The sequence below is a fragment of the Sus scrofa genome, chromosome 13, assembly GCF_054392235.1.
Source record: "Sus scrofa isolate SSC_HxYL_T2T_F1_AM1 chromosome 13, Sscrofa_HxYL_maternal_Yorkshire_Landrace_v2.0, whole genome shotgun sequence".
NCBI lineage: Eukaryota > Metazoa > Chordata > Mammalia > Artiodactyla > Suidae > Sus > Sus scrofa.
In genome coordinates this window covers 43,376,576-43,399,840 of record NC_139395.1, presented here as the reverse complement: position 1 = coordinate 43,399,840, position 23,265 = coordinate 43,376,576, and the positions used below count along the sequence as shown (strand labels likewise).

At 43.9% G+C, this 23,265-nt stretch overlaps 1 protein-coding gene across 5 annotated transcripts in view; it reads right to left on the bottom strand.

Annotated features, from left to right (window-relative positions):
* The window catches only part of LARS2 (leucyl-tRNA synthetase 2, mitochondrial), a 167,539-nt gene that overhangs the window by 48,124 nt on the left and 96,150 nt on the right, over nt 1-23,265 (bottom strand). For all 5 annotated transcript variants that reach the window (XR_014822944.1, XR_014822943.1, XR_014822945.1 and 2 more), the window contains exons 9-12: nt 23,051-23,210; nt 9,998-10,102; nt 7,076-7,191; nt 3,255-3,538 (exon numbers count right to left, since the gene is read on the bottom strand). Coding sequence is in view for 2 of the 5 variants with exons in the window: in XM_084988037.1 (XP_084844163.1) it covers nt 3,255-3,538; nt 7,076-7,191; nt 9,998-10,102; nt 23,051-23,210 (665 nt within the window). In the remaining 3 variants the exon portion in view is untranslated. The remainder of the gene's footprint in view (nt 1-3,254; nt 3,539-7,075; nt 7,192-9,997; nt 10,103-23,050; nt 23,211-23,265) is intronic.

The window sequence follows — 23,265 nt, the reverse complement described above, 5'->3', positions numbered from 1 at the left end:
AGTGGAATTCCACCACCTTAGGAAGATAAGTCACCCCTTGGGGGCCCAAAAGCAGAGCTGTATTGGAGCCAACTCATACCAGCTTTGTGAGAATCAACTGCTGGGGCCTCTTTGCAACCCCGGGACAAGTGATGCCACGTTAGTAGTTTGAAATGAGCTCCTGGCAGAGGTACCTATAGCCCAGAAATAGGCCAACACTGCTGATCAGAAGCCCCTCTCTAGCACTACCTAAAGGATGGTTCCTTACAGAAGAGTGAAATTAGCCCTACTGTTCAAGGAAATGAATGAAGGGAGATGCTTGGTGTGTGAAAGGTTCACAAGAAAATGCAATCCTCATCCTAGGAATGCTGACGCCTGGGGAGGACTAAGGTTCAATAAGGGCCCAACTGCTGAACCAGTTTTGAGACATACTGGTAGGGTGATGGGCCTGTGGGATTGGAGCCAGAGGCCACAACTAGGAAGCCAGGAGAGGATACCCTTAGCCACGCCTGGCCAAGGAGGGTGCTTGGCTCCCCTGAAGACCCCTTGAGGCATGGATCAACAGTGGATGGGGTGATCCAGCTATCAATAGCTATTAGCAGGGACCCTTTGTGGCCGAGAAGCCACAGCAGGAGAACACAGCTCAGACTCCAAGCTCTCCCTTCTGAGGAACGGAAGTGGGACCAGCCACCCTTCCAAATGCCACCCTTTGGGCAAGCATAAGTCCTAGTGGGTTCTTGGAGAATTTGAGTGGGATAAGGAGCCCCAAGAGGAACTGATGAACCTTCTGCTAATTTAGCATGAAAGGCACTGAGTCTCTTTTTCATTTAAAAATAAAAGGGTTGCTTTCATATGTTGCATCTGTGAAGCAGTTCTGACTGGCTCTCCAAATGTTACCAGAGGAAACAGCCACTTCCTACCACCTCCTGATTATTAAATGGAAGTGGCTGAGCAGAGAGCACTGGAGCTCAGTCTGGTGGGGCTCTCGACTCCCAGGGGCCTCCTGCATTTCAATCAGGGGGCCTCCCACTAGGAACAGTGGTGGTCCTTGGGCAGGAGCTTATCAGAGAGACCCAAGGAAACCCTAATCCTATTTCCTACCACCCAGGGCTGCTGTAAGACTCTGATCTCAACAGTGCATCTCCAAATTCAAGCTAGGTCTTTTTATTTGGAGAGCAGTCATCCAAAACACATACTATTTTGGGAAATAATTAGAAGATAAATTCGTGCACCTGAACAGGTTAGGAGGAAAATGCAGGATGCAAATGATAAAAGGACTTAACCTGGCTAAACTTGCCACGCTGATTTTCTTTTCAGTGGTCATGCTGGACTTGAAGACAACCAACAGACGTTACTGCTGACACTAAAAGCTGCATTACACAGAAGAGGCTACTTGGTAAGTGAAAGGGACAGATGATGGTGACGGTGACAACATTATTATCAATATTAGCTCCAAGAGTAATAATACTAACATCAGGTTAGGCACTGAGCCAGCTGCTTCACATGCATTATCTCGTTTAATCCCCAGTAACCACGGGGATTAGATCCTACTCATGTCTCCACTTAGCAGACGCGTTACTAGGGTTCAGAGAGGTTAAGAAACTGCCCAAGATCTTGGAGCTCCAGGGTAAGGGACTCGCCTCTGTTGGACCCTGGTGCCCGGGATCCTTACCTCTGTGCTACCCTGCTTGGTCACATAGGCTCAGTGGCTCTCAGCCCTCCGTGCTCATTAGAATTATCAGGGAGCCTTGACCGAGACCAAGGCCTGAGCTCTGCCCTCTAGGAACCTTGGGCCAAGGTAGAAACCTTATCCCCACCACCAAGGCCTTGGGCTGCTGCAACTGGCCAGCTGAAGGCCACCAACATCTCCGGCAGGGACGCCCTTTGTCACTGCTTAATGACAGCAAGGGTGTGCTATTTTCTCCTCTATCTTACAATGGCCCAGAGCTTCCCATGTTCCTGCCTACAAGCCCTATCTCAAATCTCAGAGCCTCGTGGTGAGGACCTTGGTGGACTGTTGGCAGTGCCAGGCAGGATGGCACTGTCATGTTTAGTTAACAGAATGTCTGCCAGGTGTCACTGTGCAGGGTTACACATGGTGATTCTCATCTTCTGAACAGCCCTTCAAGGGTGTTATTTTAGCTCCCGATAAGGGAATCAAAGCTCAGAGAGTTTTGAGTGATTTTCCCAAGACCACACAGCTAGTGAAGCGGCAGGGCCAGGACTTGAAGCCACTAGTGTCTGACTCCCTAGCCATGAGCTTGCACTACGTGGTTACCTAATTACTGATCCAGTTACTCAGCTCTGTACTCACAGAGGACTAAATTATCTGCATGCAGCTTCATCATGATCTATAAGACAGTGAAAAACAGCTTTTCCATAGAAGGAAGAAGGGAAATATTATAGCTTGGTATCTGTTACTTATTTGTTTAATCAACTGGCATGGTATCTTAAAAATCACATCTGAGGCATGCCAGTGAATTGACAGGCCAACACAATCCCTCTTGCACAATGAGAAGAAAGAAAATATGGCATGTTCCAGTACAATGAAGAATGAGACTCTGAGCAGATTCGTCGCCGTAGCTACTGCTCTGCTACTTGTGACAAAATCTCCACTGTCATCACAGTCGCTGTGTGGGAAATACTACGGCGTTTTCTCTCATCTCTGAGAAGCTCTTTGGAATATAAAATGGAGGAAAGTGGTCTTTTCCAAAGCAATGATTCAGGAGTTCCCATGGTGGTGCAGTGGAAACGAATCTGACTAGGAACCATGAGGTCGCAGGTTTGATCCCTGGCCTCGCTCAGCAGGTTAAGGATCCAGCGTTGCCCTGAGCTGTGGTGTAAGTCACAGATGAGGCTCGGATCCTGTGTTGCTGTGCCTGTGGCATAGGCTGGCAGCTGTAGCTCTGATTCAACCGCTAGCCTGGGAACCTCTAAATGCCACGGGTGTGGCCCTAAAAACAAACAAACAAACAAACAAACAAACAAAACCAAAGCGATGATGCAAATGTGTAGCTTTTTCATCAGTTGGATCAGATATGAATTGACATTGTTGCTTCCACCAGCTCAGAAGAGAGGAGAAGGTGCCCATTGTAGGGGCTGGGCTCCAGAACCCGGCCCTTTCTCTCAAAGGTCACAGAAGACCTACGCTCTCCTTTCCAGCCTGGTGGATGTCCAGGAGGAGAGGAGCAGCAGGAGGGAGGAGGAAGTGGACACTCCAGTAGAGTGCTGGGACCACAGACACGGCCACAGCTGGCAGATACGTGGTTCCTTACCTAGGGCAGGAGCAGTTCACCCACTCCGAAGCTGAGGCCAGTGGGGAGCCTCCCTTTCCGGTGAAAGAGGTGATGCTGGGCAAGGTCACCGGCAAGTCGTCCAGAGGCACAGGCACCGGCCCGCAGGCCGGGCAGTGGACCATGGGGATGGGAGTGCCCCAGTACCGCTGCCTCGAGATCAGCCAGTCCTTCAGTTTATCGCTTGTCACGTCTCCGCCCACTCTCTTCCTCCGGGCTTTCTGAGTCAGGGCCAGAAATGCATCCAGTCTGTTCATACCTGTGAACTGACAGGGAAAGGAAAGAGGTCACATTCCTCCCTAGACAGGAATGAGCTGCCGTGCCCATGTTGTCACCCTGGATTGCCGTTCCCGTGTGGTCTGTGCAGGGCCACATCATGCCTCTCTGCTGGGCCCTGGCTGCTGTTGCCTTTGTGGCCCTTTCTTCCTTACAAGAGGAGTAAAACATATTTTATGACTGTTGAATAAAACCGAATATAATTTTTGACCCCAAGAGGTCACTTTTTTCTTCTGATTTGAAAAGAAATCAATACTTCTCAGGGGGGCCTCACAGAGTACTGTGGGCCCTGGTTTGTGGCTCTTCTTATCGCCTCAGCCCTGCCGCACCTACAGAGAGAGGTGGGTACGTATCCACATTCAGCTGCCAGGGAACAACTGCATGATAGGTATTTTTAATGACAACTCCCCTGTTGGTGGGAAAACATCCAGAAAAGGAAAATTCAATGTTATTCTAGAGCAGAAGGAATCAGTGCAGACAGGGGAACAAACTGAGGCTGCAGCTTGAAGGACCAGAATCACATCTTTTGTATTTAAATGCTCCCTTGTGATAGAGTCAGCAGGGCGAATGCTGTCAGTGAAAAAGAGAAATTCTCTGTCACTGGGTGCTTTTCAGAGAACCAGACGAACGAGAACTGGGACAGTGCGGCTTGCAAAATGGGGCATGTGGGTACCCTCAAAGCGGTTCAATGCAGATGTCACACCTACTGTGACCCAGGCTTGTGCTAGGCACTGGGAGCATGAAGATAAATCTGATCTGCCCCTTGTCCTCAAGGAGCTTACAGCCATGAGGCATAAAGAAATAGGAAAGTACAGATCTGTTGATCAAAGGCCTTTTCTTTCTTTCTTTCTTTTTTTTTTTGTGGCTTTTCCAGGGCCGCACCCATGGCATATGGAGGTTCCCAGGCTAGGGGTCCAATCAGAGCTGTGGCCGCCAGCCTACACACAGCCACAGCAACGCGGGATCCGAGCCGAGCCGTGTCTGCAACCTACACCACAGCTCACGGCAATGCCAGATCCTTAACCCAGTGAGCGAGGCCAGGGATGGAACCTGCAACCTCATGGTTCCTAGTCAGATTCATTAACTACTGAGCCACGACGGGAACTCCAAAAGCCTTTTCATTAATTGTATGAAGTGTCTTGTGAAGTACGAGGCTCTCTACCAAGGAACCATGTACACTCTGGGAGGGCACTTCCATAGTCCCACATTCCCACTATTATACGATTATGGTGTGAGTGGTCACAAGCTCTCTTAAAAAGCTATCTTCTCCATGCATCACTGTTTCACATTCCAGAAGCTCATAAAGCCTTTCAACATCCATTCTCCTTCCAGACATTGGAAAAATTCCTTTTTCCTTGTCAGTCTAGGGCCACCAGAGGATTCAACAGACCACCTGAAGTTACTTGAAAGGAGCCAGAGAAGGTAATTAATGCTTAATCCTATCCTAAGGAGAGGGGGCATTTTCCTGGCCATTTCAGAAACCTAATTTTGGCCATGGCTGTCCTCTTTCTTGCCCTGCAGAGGGTTAACTGGGGCTCCTTTTATGGGCACCATGGCTTGGCCCTGCTGCACATGCAAGAAGCCTGCTCAAATATAATCTTAAAAAAGCTTTAAGCTTCAGTATCTTAAAGCATGACTCGTAGTTTGGGATATAATTTATAAGAAGTAAAGGCACAAACATGAGGCCAGAAAATATTGCCACTCCTGATAGAGGAAAAAAACCTGGCCATTCCCTTATTCTTCATGTACATAATATCCTATAGCCTGGAAGTCCCAAAACTGAAAAACCTGGATCTTCAGGTCTAACTGAATCAGGTCCAGCCAGGGTGGGGCCAGTAAGCGTCTCTCAGGGTCTGAGAGGTGGCCAGGCTGCAATCGCCATGTTAAGCCAGGCATTCCCAGCCCTTGCTGCATGTTAGCATCACCTTGGGGAGCTCTGACTACTCTTGATGTCTAGTCTCTGTCCTCCCCACCCCCAACCATTCAATCAGAATATCTGGGGTGGGACTCAAGCATCAGTATTTTTTTTTTTTTTTTGAGGATGCCTTAATTTATTTTTATTTTTATTTTTTTTACAGAATAAAATACATACATTTACACACAATTACATTCACACAGATTATTATAACATGGATCTTAAGAAACAGATTAAGTGACTCCCACTGGAGAAGTGGAATGGAAAATATGCTGAGACAAATAGGAAATTTATTCTATACTTTATCCCAATTTTATGGCTTTCATCTTTACTAGTTTTATCTATTACATTTCAATTTTTCTTTAAAAATTAGCATTATATTAAATTGTTATATTAAAGCATCAGTATTTTTTTGTGTGTGTGTGCCTTTTGTCTTTTTTAGGGCCACACCCATGGCATATGGAGGTCCCCAATCTAGGGGTCAAATCGGAGCTGTTGCCGCCGGCCTCCACCTCAGCCACAGGAACGCGGGATCTGAGCCTCATCTGCAACCTACACCACAGCTCACGGCAATACCGTATCCCTAACCCACTGAGCGAGGCCAGAGATCGAACCAGAAACCTCATGGTTCCTAGTCTGATTCGTTTCCACTGAGCCATGATGGGAACTCCAAGCATCAGCATTTTTTTAAAAAAAACTTTCCAGATGTTTCCAAAGGGCAGCTGAGTTGAAGAAAGAGTGCGCTAAACCAGAACTCTCAAACTTTAACATGCATACGCATCACTTAGGGATCTTCTTAGACTAGGGTGGGGTCTGAGAGTCTACATTTAGAGGTGATGCCCATGCTACTGGTCCAGAGACCAGACTTCTGGTAGCAAGATTCTAAATCAGTGATTCTCAAAATGTGGTTCTGGGATGAGCAGCAGCCGTGGCATCACCTGGAGATTTGTTAGAAATACAAATTCTTGGGTCCCACCTGGGACTCCTGAAGCAGAATCTTCCAGCAGGGGGCCAGGCAGACTGTGTTTTAATAAGCTCACCCAGTGATTCTGGTGTGTGCCCAGGTTTGACCTCCCTCTCCCATCATAATTTCCCCCTCCCATCACCTTCCCTATCCCATCATAATTTCTGGCTTAGTTCAGTAATGGAGCCTAATACCACCTAGCAAGAAACAACTTTGACCTAAAAAACAAGACTCAAACTTCTCTACTGATTTCTAAAAATGAGTTAAACTTTAGTGTGGGGATAAATCAGTAATCTGTGGAGAACAGAGGTCTTTAAAAGGGAAAGCCAGTTTTGATCATCTATCACAAGGAATCCGTTTCCCTGGAAGGGGTCCTTTTTCTCAAGCAGAAGATTCCCCAAATAAAGTTTAATTACTTCGATAACCATATAATTCTAGGATTGGGTTCAACTTGGAGTTGATAAGCTTATAGTTCTTGAAAAAGAATATTATTTTGTTTTCATAGGTTAAGAAATGAGGCTGCAAGACCATTAGGTGGTAAAGGAATGGCAGGTTGTCACTTGCACCCCAGGGAAAACATCTCATGAAACTCATGTCAAGGTTATGACCTTAGTAGTAAGTTCTTAGGCCTAGGCCATGGGCACCGACCTCGGCAGAGTTGCTCAGTCTCTCTGTGCCATCTGGCGAGGTCTCGATGACTTCAGAGTAGGACAGGCCCAGGGATTGGGCTAAGACGGTATCCTCTGAGCTGGTGCTGGGGATTCCTGTTCAGAGGGAGAGAAAAGCAAACAGTCTCCTTGGCAAATGCCCAAGTCACAACATAACTGACAGTACTGACATCCCGCTGAAGCTTCTAATGGGAAACTCTATCTTTTTTAGTTACAAAAATTTTATAAAACCACATCATATTCACTGGGAAAATGGAGACCCAGTCTTGGAGAAACTCACCACCCTAACATAAGAGCTTGTCATATGGAGATTCCTTCCTGTGAGTCCTTTTCCTTTGCTTAGCTTATGTATAAAAAAAAAATAGTTGTAATTCCAAAACATACAGTTTGGGGGTGCTTCGGTTGCTTAAAAAGTAAATGACAAGCATCTGGGGAAGTTTCTCTTTGAATCCCCTCAGTGACAGAGGGAAGTGGCATCCCCTTGAGACACAGGCTGAGTCCTCTAGCATCTCCTAGTGCCCTAGGAAAATCCATTCAGTCAGGAAGTGGAAAGCTGGCGAGTGAATACACATTTATTCTTCAACCCGCATACACCCTTGAGGAGATGGAGTTGAACGTAAGTAAATCACTCATCTGGAGCACAACGCCGGCTGGTTCAGCTTCAGCTTTTCATAAAAAGAGAGTTTTCTGGTTGTTGGTTCTGTGAGCCAGGGTTTCTCAAGCTGAGCCCCACTGATAAATTCTGCGTGTTGTTGGATGTTGAACAGCATCCCAGGTCTCTACCTGGAGTCCTCCCCGCACCTCCCTCCCAACCTGTGTGACAGACAAAAATGTTCCTAAAATTGCCAGATGTTGCCCGGTGGCCAAATCATGCCTGGTTGAGAACTTCTGCTGTAAGGTCGACTGTCACACTTGGTGATGGACACAACACATCATGTGGCAACTGAGAGATAACACTAAGAGTAATGCACAAAATGCTTATGTCAGATTTCCATCAACAACCTCTCTGGAACATGCCCCTGAAAGGGTGATTTAACATTTGGGAGACACGTTTGAAAGCTCCTGGGTAAGATGGAAAGTGCCATGGTATGACAGAAAGTTCTGTGTCGTTCTAGCTGAGATTATTGATGAAAAGCATCTAATGAGGAGAATAAACTTGAGAATGGTCTTGAAGGACATGGAAGGTGAGGACAAATGGTAAGCAGTACAGATGGCTGAAACGTGTTCATGGTCGAGAAGGGAAAAAAGCCATTTACGACATTCCCAAAGTGTGTGGTTTGGAGTAATTTGAGCGATCTCTGAATGGAGATGCTGTGAACACAGAATTTATGGGACCACATAAAGAACGCCCTGGGCCACTGTGTCGGTCATGTGGGACTCAGCAGAATGTGAACTATTTCTAACAAGCAGGTGAGACGGTAAAGACACCACTTGATCTCGTTTACTTCTGTTTCTGCTCTTCCTGGAGGGCAAGGGCCTGGAACTTAGGAAATGTTAATTACAGAATTGTGGGAAATCAAGACCACAGGAAAATGATTTCCCATGCACATCCAAGAAAATCACAAACTTTCCTTTCCCTTCAGAATAGTGTGTCAGGACTTTGACTCAAAATGCCAAAAGAAAGAGAAAGCCATATCCCTAAGAGCTTCCTTTATTGTTTATCTTGGCTGGCTGTATGAATGAATTTTACCTATCAAAAAAAAAGGCATCAAAGTAACAGAGAGAATTATTTCCTTTAGGCAACATACTTCTTAGGTTTAAATTGTCAGAAGAGAATGACCGGAATGGCTTAATATCTGTTTTCTCTGTTGATGTTTTGCAAACCACTTTGTCAGAAACGGATCTGAGAATTGTGAGGAAAAAACATGATTTTGATGAGCCATGCTATTTCTTCTCTGTGTGGAAATAACTTCCTCTGCAGGTTTTAGCACTGTAGAGACTGGTTGGAATCTCCAGTAGGAAAATTGTAAAGAGAGACACTTGGTTCTACCCCAAATGGCACGTCTTGGACACAGCGTTTTGGACGGGTGTGTGACTAGGTCTCATTCTCTGGTTCAATGCTAGACTTCCTGTTGGTGTCAGGAGCTCAGAACTCTTAGGAATGAGTAAGGCTGCCAACGATATCCAATTTACAGCTCTAAGTAAGTCTTTGATGTTACTGTGTTTCCCTTTCCTGCACAGCTCAAGTTCACCTCCCCCACAAAGATTTCACCAAAACCCGGCCCACATGGTTTATGTCTACTCTGAACCCCCATCTCAGCAGTTGCTGTTGGTTCTACAAGTTCTGAAATTGGCTTTTCATCTGAATTGTGTTGTTCCCCACATCATATGTGCAAGTCTCAACTAGCTCTACTGGCAAAATCTGTGGACCAGAACTTTTTTTTTTTTATTATTATTCTCAGAAGCAACCAGCAAGGGTCAATACTTGCCAAGTTTTCAAAATGTGGTTTTTCAATAAGGGCTGATGAAGTGAAGGGGCATTCATTTTTACAAAGAGGCAAAACAGATCATGGAATCTACAGTCAGCTCTTCTAGGCGACTATTTTTTTTTTTTTTTGTCTTTTTGTCTTTTTTTGTTGTTGTTGTTGTTGTTGCTATTTCTTGGGCCGCTCCCGCGGCATATGGAGGTTCCCAGGCTAGGGGTTGAATCGGAGCTGTAGCCCCCGGCCTACGCCAGAGCCAGAGCAGCGCGGGATCCGAGCCGCGTCTGCAACCTACACCACAGCTCACGGCAACGCCGGATCGTTAACCCACTGAGCAAGGGCAGGGACCGAACCCGCAACCTCATGGTTCCTAGTCGGATTCGTTAACCACTGCGCCATGACGGGAACTCCCTAGGCGACTATTTTGATCTTAAACCTGCTAAATACATTATCCCGATTATATTTTAATGGCTACTTACCTATTTTTGCATCCAGAGAGCCCTCAAAGTCAGCTTTGGCCAAGATGATGACAGGGACCTCCTGCTGGGTGAGCATGTTCACAGCCATCACGGGTGTGAGGCAATCTGAAAATGAGAGCAGACAACTGTGGACGCCAGGCAGTCGGGACTCTGACACCATCTGAATCCCAGAGGAGACAAGTGAGAGAAATAAGCTTTAGGCCGTCTGTGTTTGGTGCTAATTATCATGGAATTTTTTCTTTGAAGGTATTAACAGATAATTCACACCAGTGAAGAAACACAGGATTAAACAAACACATGAAAGTATTCATTTCTGTTCCTAACCAAAAAGTGAAAATGGCATTTTTACTTTCTAGATGGTGGAGGAAAGACATTCTCACCACGCCCTTTTCCTTTTGAAAAATACCTCAAGTATAGAGCAGAATGAGAAACAACCTACGGTGCAACTAGGAGATAACTGCAATTCTAAACCATAACACTTAAAGATGGAAGTGGAGAGGAGAGCAGAAAATGACTGGGCAGAGAGGAAATTTCCAGACATACAAGGACAAAACGGTTCCTTCCCATGTACCATTTCTAAGGAGATAGTGGAGGATGTGGTCCAGAAAAACTGAGTGAATCAAAAAAGGACAGACATGGGATCCAGGAAACAGGATCCAACAAAGGAAAGGGGGTAAGGACATCTGCAGAGCAGAGAAGAGGAGTCATAGAATGACAGATGTTAGCAGAAGCCTGGAGAGAGACCACGTCAGATCTGAGCAGGACAGAGGGACCAGGAAGCATTTTAGGAAAAAAAAAGGAAACTGACAGATTATCTGATGGGTGGAATATGGAGAAGATTTGAGAGGAGTTTTAAAGAACTTCTGGGAGAGTGTGGGAAGACTTAGTTAGAAATTCAAAGAATTTCAATGAAAAAAATGAGGACATCGTGAACTTTGGGAAAAACAGTTACATAAAAAGGCAAATGTAATCATAGTATAGTTGGCTCAGATATGACCAATATTTATGTGGCATAATCAAACACTTAATTTGAAATCATGTGGTGTGTCATCTTAAACGAAGCCTGTTACAACTACTGCAGCCATACATATATGAATCTTCACCGAATACATGTAGGATTGGCAATGGAGACCCCAATAAAGTCTCAAAGGAAGAAGGAATGAGAGGTGGTAAACAATTAGTGAGTCCATTTGAGCTTTTGCAACATAAGCAATTAACAACGGTTATAACTTATGAACTATTACTATTTACACTGGCCATGTTCTAAGACTTAAATAACTATTTAAAATATGTTCTATATGGAGTTCCATGGAGTTCCCTGGTAGCCTGGTGGTTAAGGATCTGGTAGTGACACTGCTGTGGTGTGGGTTCAATCCCTGGCCTGGGAACTTCATGCTGCAAGTGAGGCATATATATATATTCAAACCCCAAGTTAAAATAAGCCTAGGAATTAAGATTTATTTTTCAAAGAAGTAAAGACAGGCTCTGAAGCCGGCTCTGATCTTCTTGCACTTTGGGTGTCAGGAAGCACAGGACAGAGTATGGTGGGGACAGAGTGATATGCAACCCAATGAATCTCCAGAGAAGAGGTTCAGCCAGCACCCTGGTACCAGGGCTGTGGACACCTGCTGCTGGAGCTCCCCAAGTGTTGACACTCTCAAAGTGGAGACCCATATTTATTTATTCCACAAATAAATAAACCCATATTTCTTCCATGTGGTCCCTTCTCAAAGAAGAGGTGTACATTTGCAAATTCTGAAATTATGGTGTGTTCTTAGGTGGACGGATGATGGTGAGGTGTGGTGGAGTAAGAATAAAAGTCATTAGGCAGTGTCTAGAACAAGTGAACAGAGAGACAAAGCAGTGTAGGCATATGACAGACACACGGAGGTCTGTACCAGAGAAAGAGCCCGTGGTACACACTGCCAGTTGACTCCATATCTGTCTCTCCTTCTGACTGACCAACAGAATGTTTAGTTGGACACATGACTGCATAGCTAAGGGCAGACTCCTTTGCACTGCGTGTGATCATGGGGTAAGTGGAGAAGCAAATTCTAGGTCATGCTCTCAAAGCAAAGGAGCTGCCCTTCTTTCCCTTCATCTGCAAGGCAAATGAAATGTAGAACATCTTAGAACACAGGGATAAGGGCAGCGCCCTAAAAGGGCAGATCAAGAAGACAGAAGGGGCCTTGACCCTAACCACCTCACAAAGCAGACTTGACATACCCACTTTGCATTTCACATGGGCAAGAAATAAATTTGTCTTTTTAGTCACTGTTTTCCTAGGACTCTTTCGCAGCCACCAAGCTTATAACCTAAGTAACACGTTCCCAAAACAACTAAAAGCGGATGGGTAAAAGACATTCTATGATGCCACCATCACCCTCATTCCAAAACCAGACAGAGATACCACCAAAAAAGAAAACTATCGTCCAATATCATTGATGAATATAGATGCAAAAATTCTCAACAAAATCTTAGCCAACCGAATCCAACAACATATCAAAAAAATTATACACCATGACCAGGTTGGGTTCATCCCAGGTTCACAAGGATGGTTCAACATACGCAAATCAATCAGCATCATACACCACATTAACAAAAAAAAAAAAGTCAAAAATCATATGATCATCTCAATAGACACAGAAAAAGCATTTGACAAAGTTCAACATCCATTCATGATCAAGACCCTCGCCAAAGTGGGTATAGAGGGAACATTCCTGAATATAATCAAAGCCATTTATGATAAACCCACAGCAAATATAATACTCAATGGGGAAAAACTGAAAGCCTTCTCACTCAAATCTGGAACAAGACAGGGATGCCCACTCTCACCACTGCTCTTCAACATAGTTTTGGAAGTCCTAGCCACAGCAATTAGACAAACAAAAGAAATAAAAGGCATCCATATAGGAAGAGAAGACACAAAACTGTCACTGTATGCAGGTGACATGATACTATACATAGAAAACCCTAAGGACTCAACCCCAAAACTCCTTGAACTGATTAATAAATTCAGCAAAGTAGCAGGATATAAGATTAACATTCAGAAGTCAGTTGCATTTCTGTATACCAGCAATGAAATATTAGAAAAGGAATACAAAAATACGATACCTTTTAAAATTGCACCTCACAAAATCAAATACCTCGGAATACACCTGACCAAGGAGGTAAAGGACCCATATGCCGAAAATTATAAAACTTTAATCAAAGAAATCAAAGAAGATGTAAAGAAATGGAAAGATATTCCATGTTCCTGGATTGCGAAAATCAATATTGTAAAAATGGCCATACTACCCAAAGCAATCTACAGATTCAATGCAATCCCTATCAGATTACCCATGACATTTTTCACAGAACTAGAACAAACTATCCAAACATTTATATGGAACCACAAAAGACCCAGAATCGCCAAAGCAATCCTGAGAAACAAAAACCAAGCAGGAGGCATCACTCTCCCAGACTTCAAGAAATACTACAAAGCCACAGTCATCAAAACAGTGTGGTACTGGTATCAAAACAGACAGACAGACCAATGGAACAGAAGAGAACCCGGAAACAAACCCTGACACCTATGGTCAATTAATCTTTGACAAGGGAGGCAAGAACATAAAATGGGAAAAAGAAAGTCTATTCAGCAAGCATTGCTGGGAAACCTGGACAGCTGCATGCAAAGCAATGAAACTAGAACACACCCTCACACCATGCACAAAAATAAACGCCAAATGGCTGAAAGACTTAAATATACGACAGGACACCATCAAACTCCTAGAAGAAAACACAGGCAAAACACTCTCTGACATCAACATCATGAATATTTTCTCAGGTCAGTCTCCCAAAGCAATAGAAATTAGAGCAAAAATAAACCCATGGGACCTCATCAAACTGAAAAGCTTTTGCACAGCAAAGGAAACCAAAAAGAAAACAAAAAGACAACTTACAGAATGGGAGAAAATAGTTTCAAATGATGCAACCGACAAGGGCTTAATCTCTAGAATATATAAACAACTTATACAACTCAACAGCAAAAAAGCCAATCAATCAATGGAAAAATGGGCAAAAGACCTGAATAGACATTTCTCCAAAGAAGATATACAGATGGCCAGCAAACACATGAAAAAATGCTCAACATCGCTGGTTATAAGAGAAATGCAAATCAAAACTACCATGAGATACCACCTCACACCAGTCAGAATGGCCATCATTAATAAGTCCACAAATAACAAGTGCTGGAGGGGCTGTGGAGAAAAGGGAACCCTCCTGCACTGCTGGTGGGAATGTAAACTGGTACAGCCACTATGGAGAACAGTTTGGAGATACCTTAGAAATCTATACATAGAACTTCCATATGACCCTGCAATCCCACTCTTGGGCATCTATCCGGACAAAACTCTACTTAAAAGAGACATGTGCACCCGCATGTTCATTGCAGCACTATTCACAATAGCCAGGACATGGAAACAACCCAAATGTCCATCGACAGATGATTGGATTCGGAGGATGTGGTATATGTACACAATGGAATACTACTCAGCCATAAAAAGGATGACATAATGCCATTTGCAGCAACATGGATGGAACTAGAGAACCTCATACTGAGTGAAATGAGCCAGAAAGACAAAGACAAATACCATATGATATCACTTATAACTGGAATCTAATATCCAGCACAAATGAACATCTCCTCAGAAAAGAAAATCATGGACTTGGAGAAGAGACTGGTGGCTGCCTGATGGGAGGGGGAGGGAGCGGGAGGGATTGGGAACTTGGGCTTATCAGACACAACTTAGAATAGATTTACAAGGAGATCCTGCTGAATAGCATTGAGAACTTTGTCTAGATACTCATGTTGCAACAGAACAAAGGGTGGGGAAAAAATGTAATTGTAATGTATACATGTAAGGATAACCTGACCCCCTTGCTGTACAGTGGGAAAATAAAAAAATTATAAAAAAAAAATAAATAAAAAAAAGTAAAAAGTCAAAAAAAAAAAAAAGTGGATGGGTAAGGAGGCTACTGTTATTGTTGTTAGTACTCTCAGAAATTTCATGTAATATACATATATCACTTGGAGTTTAAAAACACTAATTAAGGAGCTTCCCCCTGTAGCTTAGCACTAACAAACCCATTAGTATCCATGAGGATTCGGGTTCGATCCCTGACCCTGCTCAGTGGGTTATGGATCCGGCATTGCCACGAGCTGTGGTGTAGGTCACAGACGCGGCTTGGATCTGGTGTTGCTATGCTGTGGTGTGGGCTGGCAGCTGCTCCTCTGATTCAACGCCTAGCCTGGGAACTTCCAGGTGCTGTGGGTGCAGTCCTAAAAAGACAAAAATCAAATCAAATCAAAACAACAACAACAAAAAAACCCCAAAGAAATTATTTTTTTAAAAGAGAGATGGAAATAAAAGTAATCTTGAGGTATTATTACTTGATAAGTTAGGAAAATCTTTTAGATGGGCACCATCTCTGTTTGTGAAGTTGCACTGAAATTCACATATCACTGGATATAGCATGCTAAATGGATACAGACCGTTCAGGAACCAATAAAAGCAACATATGAAAAGAGCTGGAAAAGGATTCATAATCTTTGACTAAAAAAAAACCTCACTCTTGGGGATGTCTTTTAAGGAGGTAATAAGTAATTCTACAGAGGCAAAGCTATGGGCACATAAATCCTTACAGTAGCTATCTCCATAAAAAGACCAAATGTCCAATGTGATAGTGAAGATTTAGGATATTATGGCACATTGAGTTACAGAATATTACATATGGATTAAAAAACAAGTGTGGAGCCTGTATAAAAAGGAAGTTAATATTTTCTGATATCATATGGAGTAAAGACCAAAAAATAAAGACAGAAGCAATCTGATTTTTAAGATATGTGTGTGGGAACATGAGTGTAAAACCCAAATGACCACATGCAATAGAATGAAGTTGAACCCCTACCTTTGCCATACATGAGAATTATATTTAGTTAAAAATGGATTAAAGACTTAAATGTAAGATCTAAAACTATCAAAGTCTTAGGAGAAAACATAGGAGTAAATCTTTGTGATCTTTGAGTAGGCAATGGTTTCTTAGATATGACACTGAAAGCAAAAACAACAAAAGAAAAAATAAACTGGACTTCATCAAAATTTAAAACTTCCATGCTTCAAAGGACACCATCAAGAAAGTGAAAAGGGAGTTCCCGTCATGGCGCAGTGGTTAACGAATCCGACTAGGAACCATGAGGTTGCAGGTTCGGTCCCTGCCCTTGCTCAGTGGGTTAACGATCCGGCGTTGCCTTGAGCTGTGGTGTTAGGTTGCAGACGCGGCTCGGATCCTGCGTTGCTGTGGCTTTGGTGTAGGCCGGTGGCTACAGCCCCGATTCAACCCCTAGCCTGGGAACCTCCATATGCCGCAGGAGCGGCCCAAAGAAATAGCAAAAAGAAAAAAAAAAAAAAAAAAAAGACTCTATTTTGGAGTTCCCGTTGTGGCGCAATGGTTAACGAATCCGATTGGGAACCATGAGGTTGTGGGTTTGATCCCTGGCCTTGCTCAGTGGGTTAAGGATCCGGCGTTGCTGTGAGCTGTGGTGTAGGTTGCAGACGCGGCTCGGATCCCGCGCTGCTCTGGCTCTGGCGTAGGCCGGTGGCTACAGCTCCGATTAGACCCCTAGCCTGGGAACCTCCATATGCTGTGGGAGCGGCCTAAGAAATAGCAAAAAGACAAAAAAAAAAAAAAAAAAAAAAAAAAAAAAAAAAAATTTATAAAAGAAAAAAAAAAGTGAAAAGAATTAGAGAATATTTTTGTAGCTGATAAGAAGCTTGTATCTAGTATAAAGCATGTTTAAAATTCAGTAATAAAAAGACAACTCATTTTAAAAAATGAGCAGATGATCTGAATGGCTAGTTCTCAAAAGAAGACATACAAATGGCCAATAAGAGCATGAAAAGATGCTCAACACTACTGGCCATCAGGTAACTGCAAATCAAAACCACAATGAAGAGTTCCCTTGTGGCTCTGTAGGTTAAGGATCCAGTACTGTCATTGCTTTGATGCACTGTCACTGCTATGGCACAGGTTCAATCCCTGGCCCAGGAACTTTCACATGCTGTGGGTACAGTTAAAAAGACAAAACACAAACCACAGTGAAATAATGCTTCATACCCACCAGTGTAACCATAATCTAAGAGACAGACAATAACAAGTGCTGGCAAAGACGTGAAGAAATTGGAGCCTTCATTCACTGCTGTGAATATAAAATAGAGCAACTCCTTTGAAAAACAGTCTGATAGGTCCTCAGCCAGTTAAAAACACAGTTACCATATGCCCTGATAATTCTACTCCTCGATATATACACAAGGAAATAAAAACATACATCCACTCAGAAATCTGTACGGAAGTGCATAGCAGCTAGCAAAAGCGGACACAACCAAAATGTCCATCATTGGAGTTCCTGTTGCAGCTCAGTGATTAACGAACCCGACTAGGAACCAAGAGGTTGCAGGTTTGATCCCTGGCCTCACTCAGGGGGTTAAGGATCTGGCATTGCTGTGGCTGTGGCGTAGGCTGGCAGATGCAGCTCCGATTAGACCCCTAGTCTGGGAACCTCCATGTGCCACAGGTGTGGCCCTGAAAAGACCAAAAAAAGAAAAAATTGTCCATCAATTGATGAATGGATAAATAAAATGTGGTGTATACAATGGAATATTATTCTAAAATAGAAAGGACTGAAGTACTGATACATGCTACAACATGGAAGAACCTTGAAAACTTTTTCACTTTTTACTAAGTGAAAGAAGCCAGTCATAAAAGGACAAATCTCATAAGAGTCTATTTATATGAAGTGTCCAGAAGAGGCAAATCTACAGAGAAATAAAGTAGATTAGTGGTTCCCTGGGGTTGGAGAAAATAGAAGGAATGAGGGTGACTGCTAGAGGGTAGGGAGTTTCTTTAGGAGATGATGAAAATGTCCTAAATTGACAGTGGTGATGGTTGTAAACTCTGAGGATATACTAAACATCAGTGAATTGTACACTTTAAATGGGTGAATTTTATGGTATCTGCATTATATCTTGATAAAGTCATTACAAGAAAAATACCCCCAAAAAAGTACTGCATTAAAGGGTTGGATTTTTTTTTCCATTCTCCCACATAAAAGGTCCATTACGACCATTTTTCAATTAGGAAAAAAAATAAATCTAATCTCTGAATTTAAATATGAAGAGATTTGTAATGAATGCAATGGAGCAATTTGCATGCTATACCTGGTCAAAATCTACAAGAAGTTCCTGACCAGGCCTGGTGTTCTCCACCTTTCTTGGCAGTCCTGTGCCAGTGATGTGAAGCAGGAAGCCGAGGAGAAATCCCGGGGAACTGAAGCAGTTTACACAGGGGTTAGGTCACAGCTGAACACTTTAGAAAATACAAAGGATTACTAATTTAATGATTAGTAATTACAAAGGAAACATTCCAGGCAAGGAGCTGCCCTCTGCTTTCAGGGCCCCCACTGCAAAGAAGGCAGGTCTTTTACGCCCTCTGGAAAGCCAGACCAAAGGCTTTCGGTCAGTGCTCAGCAAAGCAGTGCTCCTTGCAGCTAGGTCCCAGGGATGCTCTGTGGAAAGAGGGTCCCCTGGTCCAGCGTGAGGAGAGCTGCATGACATCCCCTCGCAGACAGTCGCAGTGCATGTCGGCACAGCGCAGGTACGAAAAAGTCCAGAAGCAAAGAAACCTATTTATTTTTGCTTTATTAATCAGTTTATCTGAGCACGGAAGCATCCTCCACATAGCATCTATTAACACATGCTGAAAAGAGGCTAAGAGGAACAGTTTGGTGCAAGAACAAATCTTATTACTCACAGGACTCTGTTCCTTGTCTCCCCCTGCCCACCCTCCCACTTCTCCCCCTCCCCCCATGCTGAGTCTATGGAGGCAGGGGCAAGACAATAGGGAGCAATTAATTATTCAGTGTTCTGGGGCTTCCAGGGAGATGAGGCTCTTCTCTGAAATGTGTCAATAACAACAGGGAACCTAAGTCACCCATTCGGGAGACCTCATTTACCCTTTAGGCAAAAAATGCATTGTGTAGACCATTGGTGAGTCAGAGCTGAAATGTGTGGTTTCAAAGCCCTGGGGTTTGAATATTTTAATATTAGAAATGTAAGAAAAGACTCCAAGAAAAGACAGAACAGGCTTCTAGAACTCTTGACAATATTTCCCGATTGATGCTTTTTATGGTTTCTGGTTCCTCTCAAGTCAGAGCTTACATAACATGACTTAAGTCAGAGGCAGTCAGCTGAGAAAAGGAGGCAACGTCAATGATTATGGAAATACACTCAATTTCAAGAACTCTAGAGAGAAGGACCTTACTTTCTGCTCTCTTAATCTGTGCCAATTATAGGATGCTGAGCGAGAAACAGTACATTCTGTGAGTAACATCGGCAACCCCCTCGGCCAGGCCAGAAATCAGGGAGTCGTCCCAGAAGCCTTCCAAGCCATGCTGACACTTGCTGTTGGAGGGGCTTTACCATCTCTTACCCTAACCCATGGGGAAAGCCAGTTCTGCCCCCACTCTGCTACTCAAGCATCTCCCTGTCCACCTGTGTCACCCTCCTCCTCAGAGCCCCTCGGGGCTCCTTCTGTGCCCACCAGGCCCTTCACGCCACCCTGTCTGAGAGCCCCACTGCCTGCACTGCTGAGAAAACTAACAAAGGTGCAGCGACCTTCTTTTAAGTCACAGGATGGATCTTGGCCATCCTGTGCCAACTCAGGAGCTGATATACAGAAATCAACCTAGCGAATGCAGGAACTCATGTTTGAGCATTTAAACTCCTGCAAGTGATAAATTCAGTCACGAGTGTGTGCTGCCATGACTTTTGGCGGTCACTGCTTTAATATTAACTGCCCTCAAAACTGGACATTTGAGAGAAAACCAAGCTGCCTGCCTGATTTGAGCCAGTGTGCTCTGGTAAATGACACTAGCGATATAATGTTCAGGCTTAAAATGTGACCTCCAAGGCCAAAGGAAGCATAAATCCATATTCACACTGCAATTTTAATTCACCTTTTGGGAAAACTGCATTACACTCAAAGCACTGTACTGGCTTTAGGTGACTGATGCCACATGTCAGAATCCAGAGACCTGACATGCAATTTAATCTAGAGACTTTGAATAAACTGACATCTGCAGAAAGAACATTTCCACTCTGAAAATTAGAGTTGGGAAATTTAGAGGCAAGTGTAACGTTCCATCTGGAATTATTTCAGAGATTAAAATGAGGGGAGAACAAAGTGAATGAGCCATTCAGTAACCAAAATGAAAGGACCAGGCCAAGTTAGAGGTGCTGACAACCAAGTGATCTTGAAAACGTTGCTTTCTGCATATGCTGAAATAATTTAATTTCTTCCATATGGAAATGTTTTGGATTTATATATTATTTTTCATGTCAGGAGTTCCTTTTTTTTTTTTTTTTTACATTTGTTTCTTATTTTATTTTATTTATTTATTTTTTTGTCTTTTTTCCATTTTCTTGGGCAGCTCTCGCGGCATATGGAGGTTCCCAGGCTAGGGGTCGAATTGGAGCTGTAGCCACCGGCTTACACCACAGCCACAGCAATGCGGGATCTGAGCTGCATCTGTGACCAACACCACAGCTCACAGCAACGCCGGATGGTTAACCCACTGAGCAAGGCCAGGGATTGAACCCGCAACCTCATGGTTCCTAGTCAGATTCGTTAACCACTGCGCCATGACGGGAACTCCAGGAGTTACTTTTTTATAACTTATAACTTATTAGCTCATTAATCCTCTACAGAAATTACCTTTTTTTTCCAGTCTTTTTAGGGCCGCACCAGGGGCATATGGAGGTACTCAGGCTAGGGATCGAAATGGAGCTGACACCACAGCCTACACCACAGGCACAGCACTGCAGGATCTGAGCCACGTCTGCAACCTACACCACAGCTCATGGCAATGCCGGATCCTTAGCCCACTGAGCGAGGCCAGGGACTGAACCTGCGCCTCATGGATGCCAGACAGATTCGTTTCTGCTGAGCCATGATGGGAACTCTTGAAATTACCTCATTTTGTATCCCCAAATTAATCATAGGGGGACAGAAGTCTAAGGGCTAGATGTTTACCTTTTTCAGTTTTTCAATTTTAGATATTATTCATCTACCATAGCCCTCAAGGAACCTCAAAATGCCTGTGAGAGTAAAAATGATGAGTTTTCCCTTTAAATAGTTGAAAATAATCCAGTTTTTCTTAGGAAGAAGTGGAAAATAAAACTGAAAGAGGGAAATTTATACTGGACTTCATGAGCTCACACTGAAATCTTCACTCAAGAGTCTGTTCTCTATTTCAATATATAACAACAAGAGATACAAGCAAGGAAATGTCTGTGCCAGAGCATCTAGCTCTCCTCCGCTGCGACCCCAGGAGGCAGGACTGGGCATGGCCATCTCTGTATCCCCGAGTGCTCAGTGGGTAGCAGGCTCTCAATGAGTATGAACTGGCCTGAACATGAATGTTGTAAGTAAATAAGTAGAGGTCTTAGGCTACGCTGGGATGACATTAACTTTCCAAGCTGATCAGGAAATCTTTCCTTCTGGCTATTTTAAGAATAGCAATAAAAATGTATTTTTTTATACCACCCTCAAAAATCTTTATCATTCAAATAACTTTAGAGAGACCTCCAGTAATTCAGACTGTGTTGGGATTGAAGTTTAGAGTCTATGAAATGAGAAAGTGGGCTGAGATTTTTATAGAAATACTTACATTTCTCTGGAGACCTACTTCTAACTGCCTGCCCAGGACCCCGTCCCCTTGCTCTAGTAAGATCTTCTGAATTGGTTTTAGAGAACTACCTCCTCCTCAGCAGTGACAGTCTTAGTGGTCTAAGGGAGGTGCCTGGCCTTCCCTTGGCCAAGAAAAAAAAAAAAAAAAAAAAGGCCATGGTCCCCAGGGATACCAATTGGATACCTTTCTCTGCAACAGGAATCTTAAACCAAGTGCCCTGGCACTGGGGCTGCGGTGAAAGTAGATTCACTCAGTCAGTGGCGCTCAAAAGACCGACTAATAGTTCCTGCTGCCAAAGCCCCATGGCCGCCGGGTCCAAGTCCTTTTCTAGGCTGCTTCTTCCCCACAGCCTTCCATCATGTTCCCCTTTTTCTCCGGGTTACCCAAAGATGGATTCTCTCGCTTGCAACCCCAGAATCCTGCCTAATGCAGAGGCACTTCCCAATGCCCACTGACCAACACTTGTGATGCCAACTCCAAGTCAGCTCGGCTCACTCCTTAAAGACCTGTATTGAGCACGACTCTGCTTGTCTGCTCAGATCACTGTGTGAATTCTTCAAGATAAGAAAATTAGGTTATTGAAAATATTTCCTCTAATTCTCACTAGCTTCTTTCCTGTCCCTGCAAGCATAGTTTTATATGATGATAAAATTATATGGAGTTCCCGTCGTGGCGCAGTGGTTAACGAATCCGACTAGGAACCATGAGGTTGCGGGTTCGGTCCCTGCCCTTGCTCAGTGGGTTAACGATCCGGCGTTGCCGTGAGCTGTGGTGTAGGTTGCAGACGCGGCTCGGATCCCGAGTTGCTGTGGCTCTGGCGTAGGCCCATGGCTACAGCTCCGATTCGACCCCTATCCTGGGAACCTCCATATGCCGTGGGAGCGGCCCAAGAAATAGCAACAACAACAACAACAAAAAAGACAAAAAGACAAAAAAAAAAAAAAAAAAAAAAAAAAAAATTATAAATTAACCAGAAGATTCTATTCTTATCAGAAAAGGGCATTAAATCTATTTTATCTTTGAAGGGAAAGAGTTGAGCTTTTACTCAGAAACTCAAGAAGGAGATGAACTAGTACTCAAAGTGAAATCAGGGGGTAACTTAACATTTTTCAAAGCTCTTTTTTATCTCCACGTTTTAAAATGAAAACACAAAAAGTCAGGCCAAGGGGAAGAACAGACCACACAAGACAACATAAGTGAAAGGCCTGGTGAACTCCAGGAAACATGAGGCAGAATGTCCCCATCCTAACCTCAACTTGCCAACTCACCTCTGCCAGGGACCAGAGCCTTCTGGAAGACTTCCTTCAGGGAGCTGCACCCGTGTAGGAGTCTGTGGCTGGGTGAGATGGCCACATGGGAGGTGCCATAAATGGCCTCAGGGGTGGCTGTGTAGGCACTCAGCTCTTCTTCTGTGACTTGCCCATCAACCTGGCAGGCAGGAAACAGAGTCATTGCATTTCTCAGCCCTTTCTCTGGGCTGCTG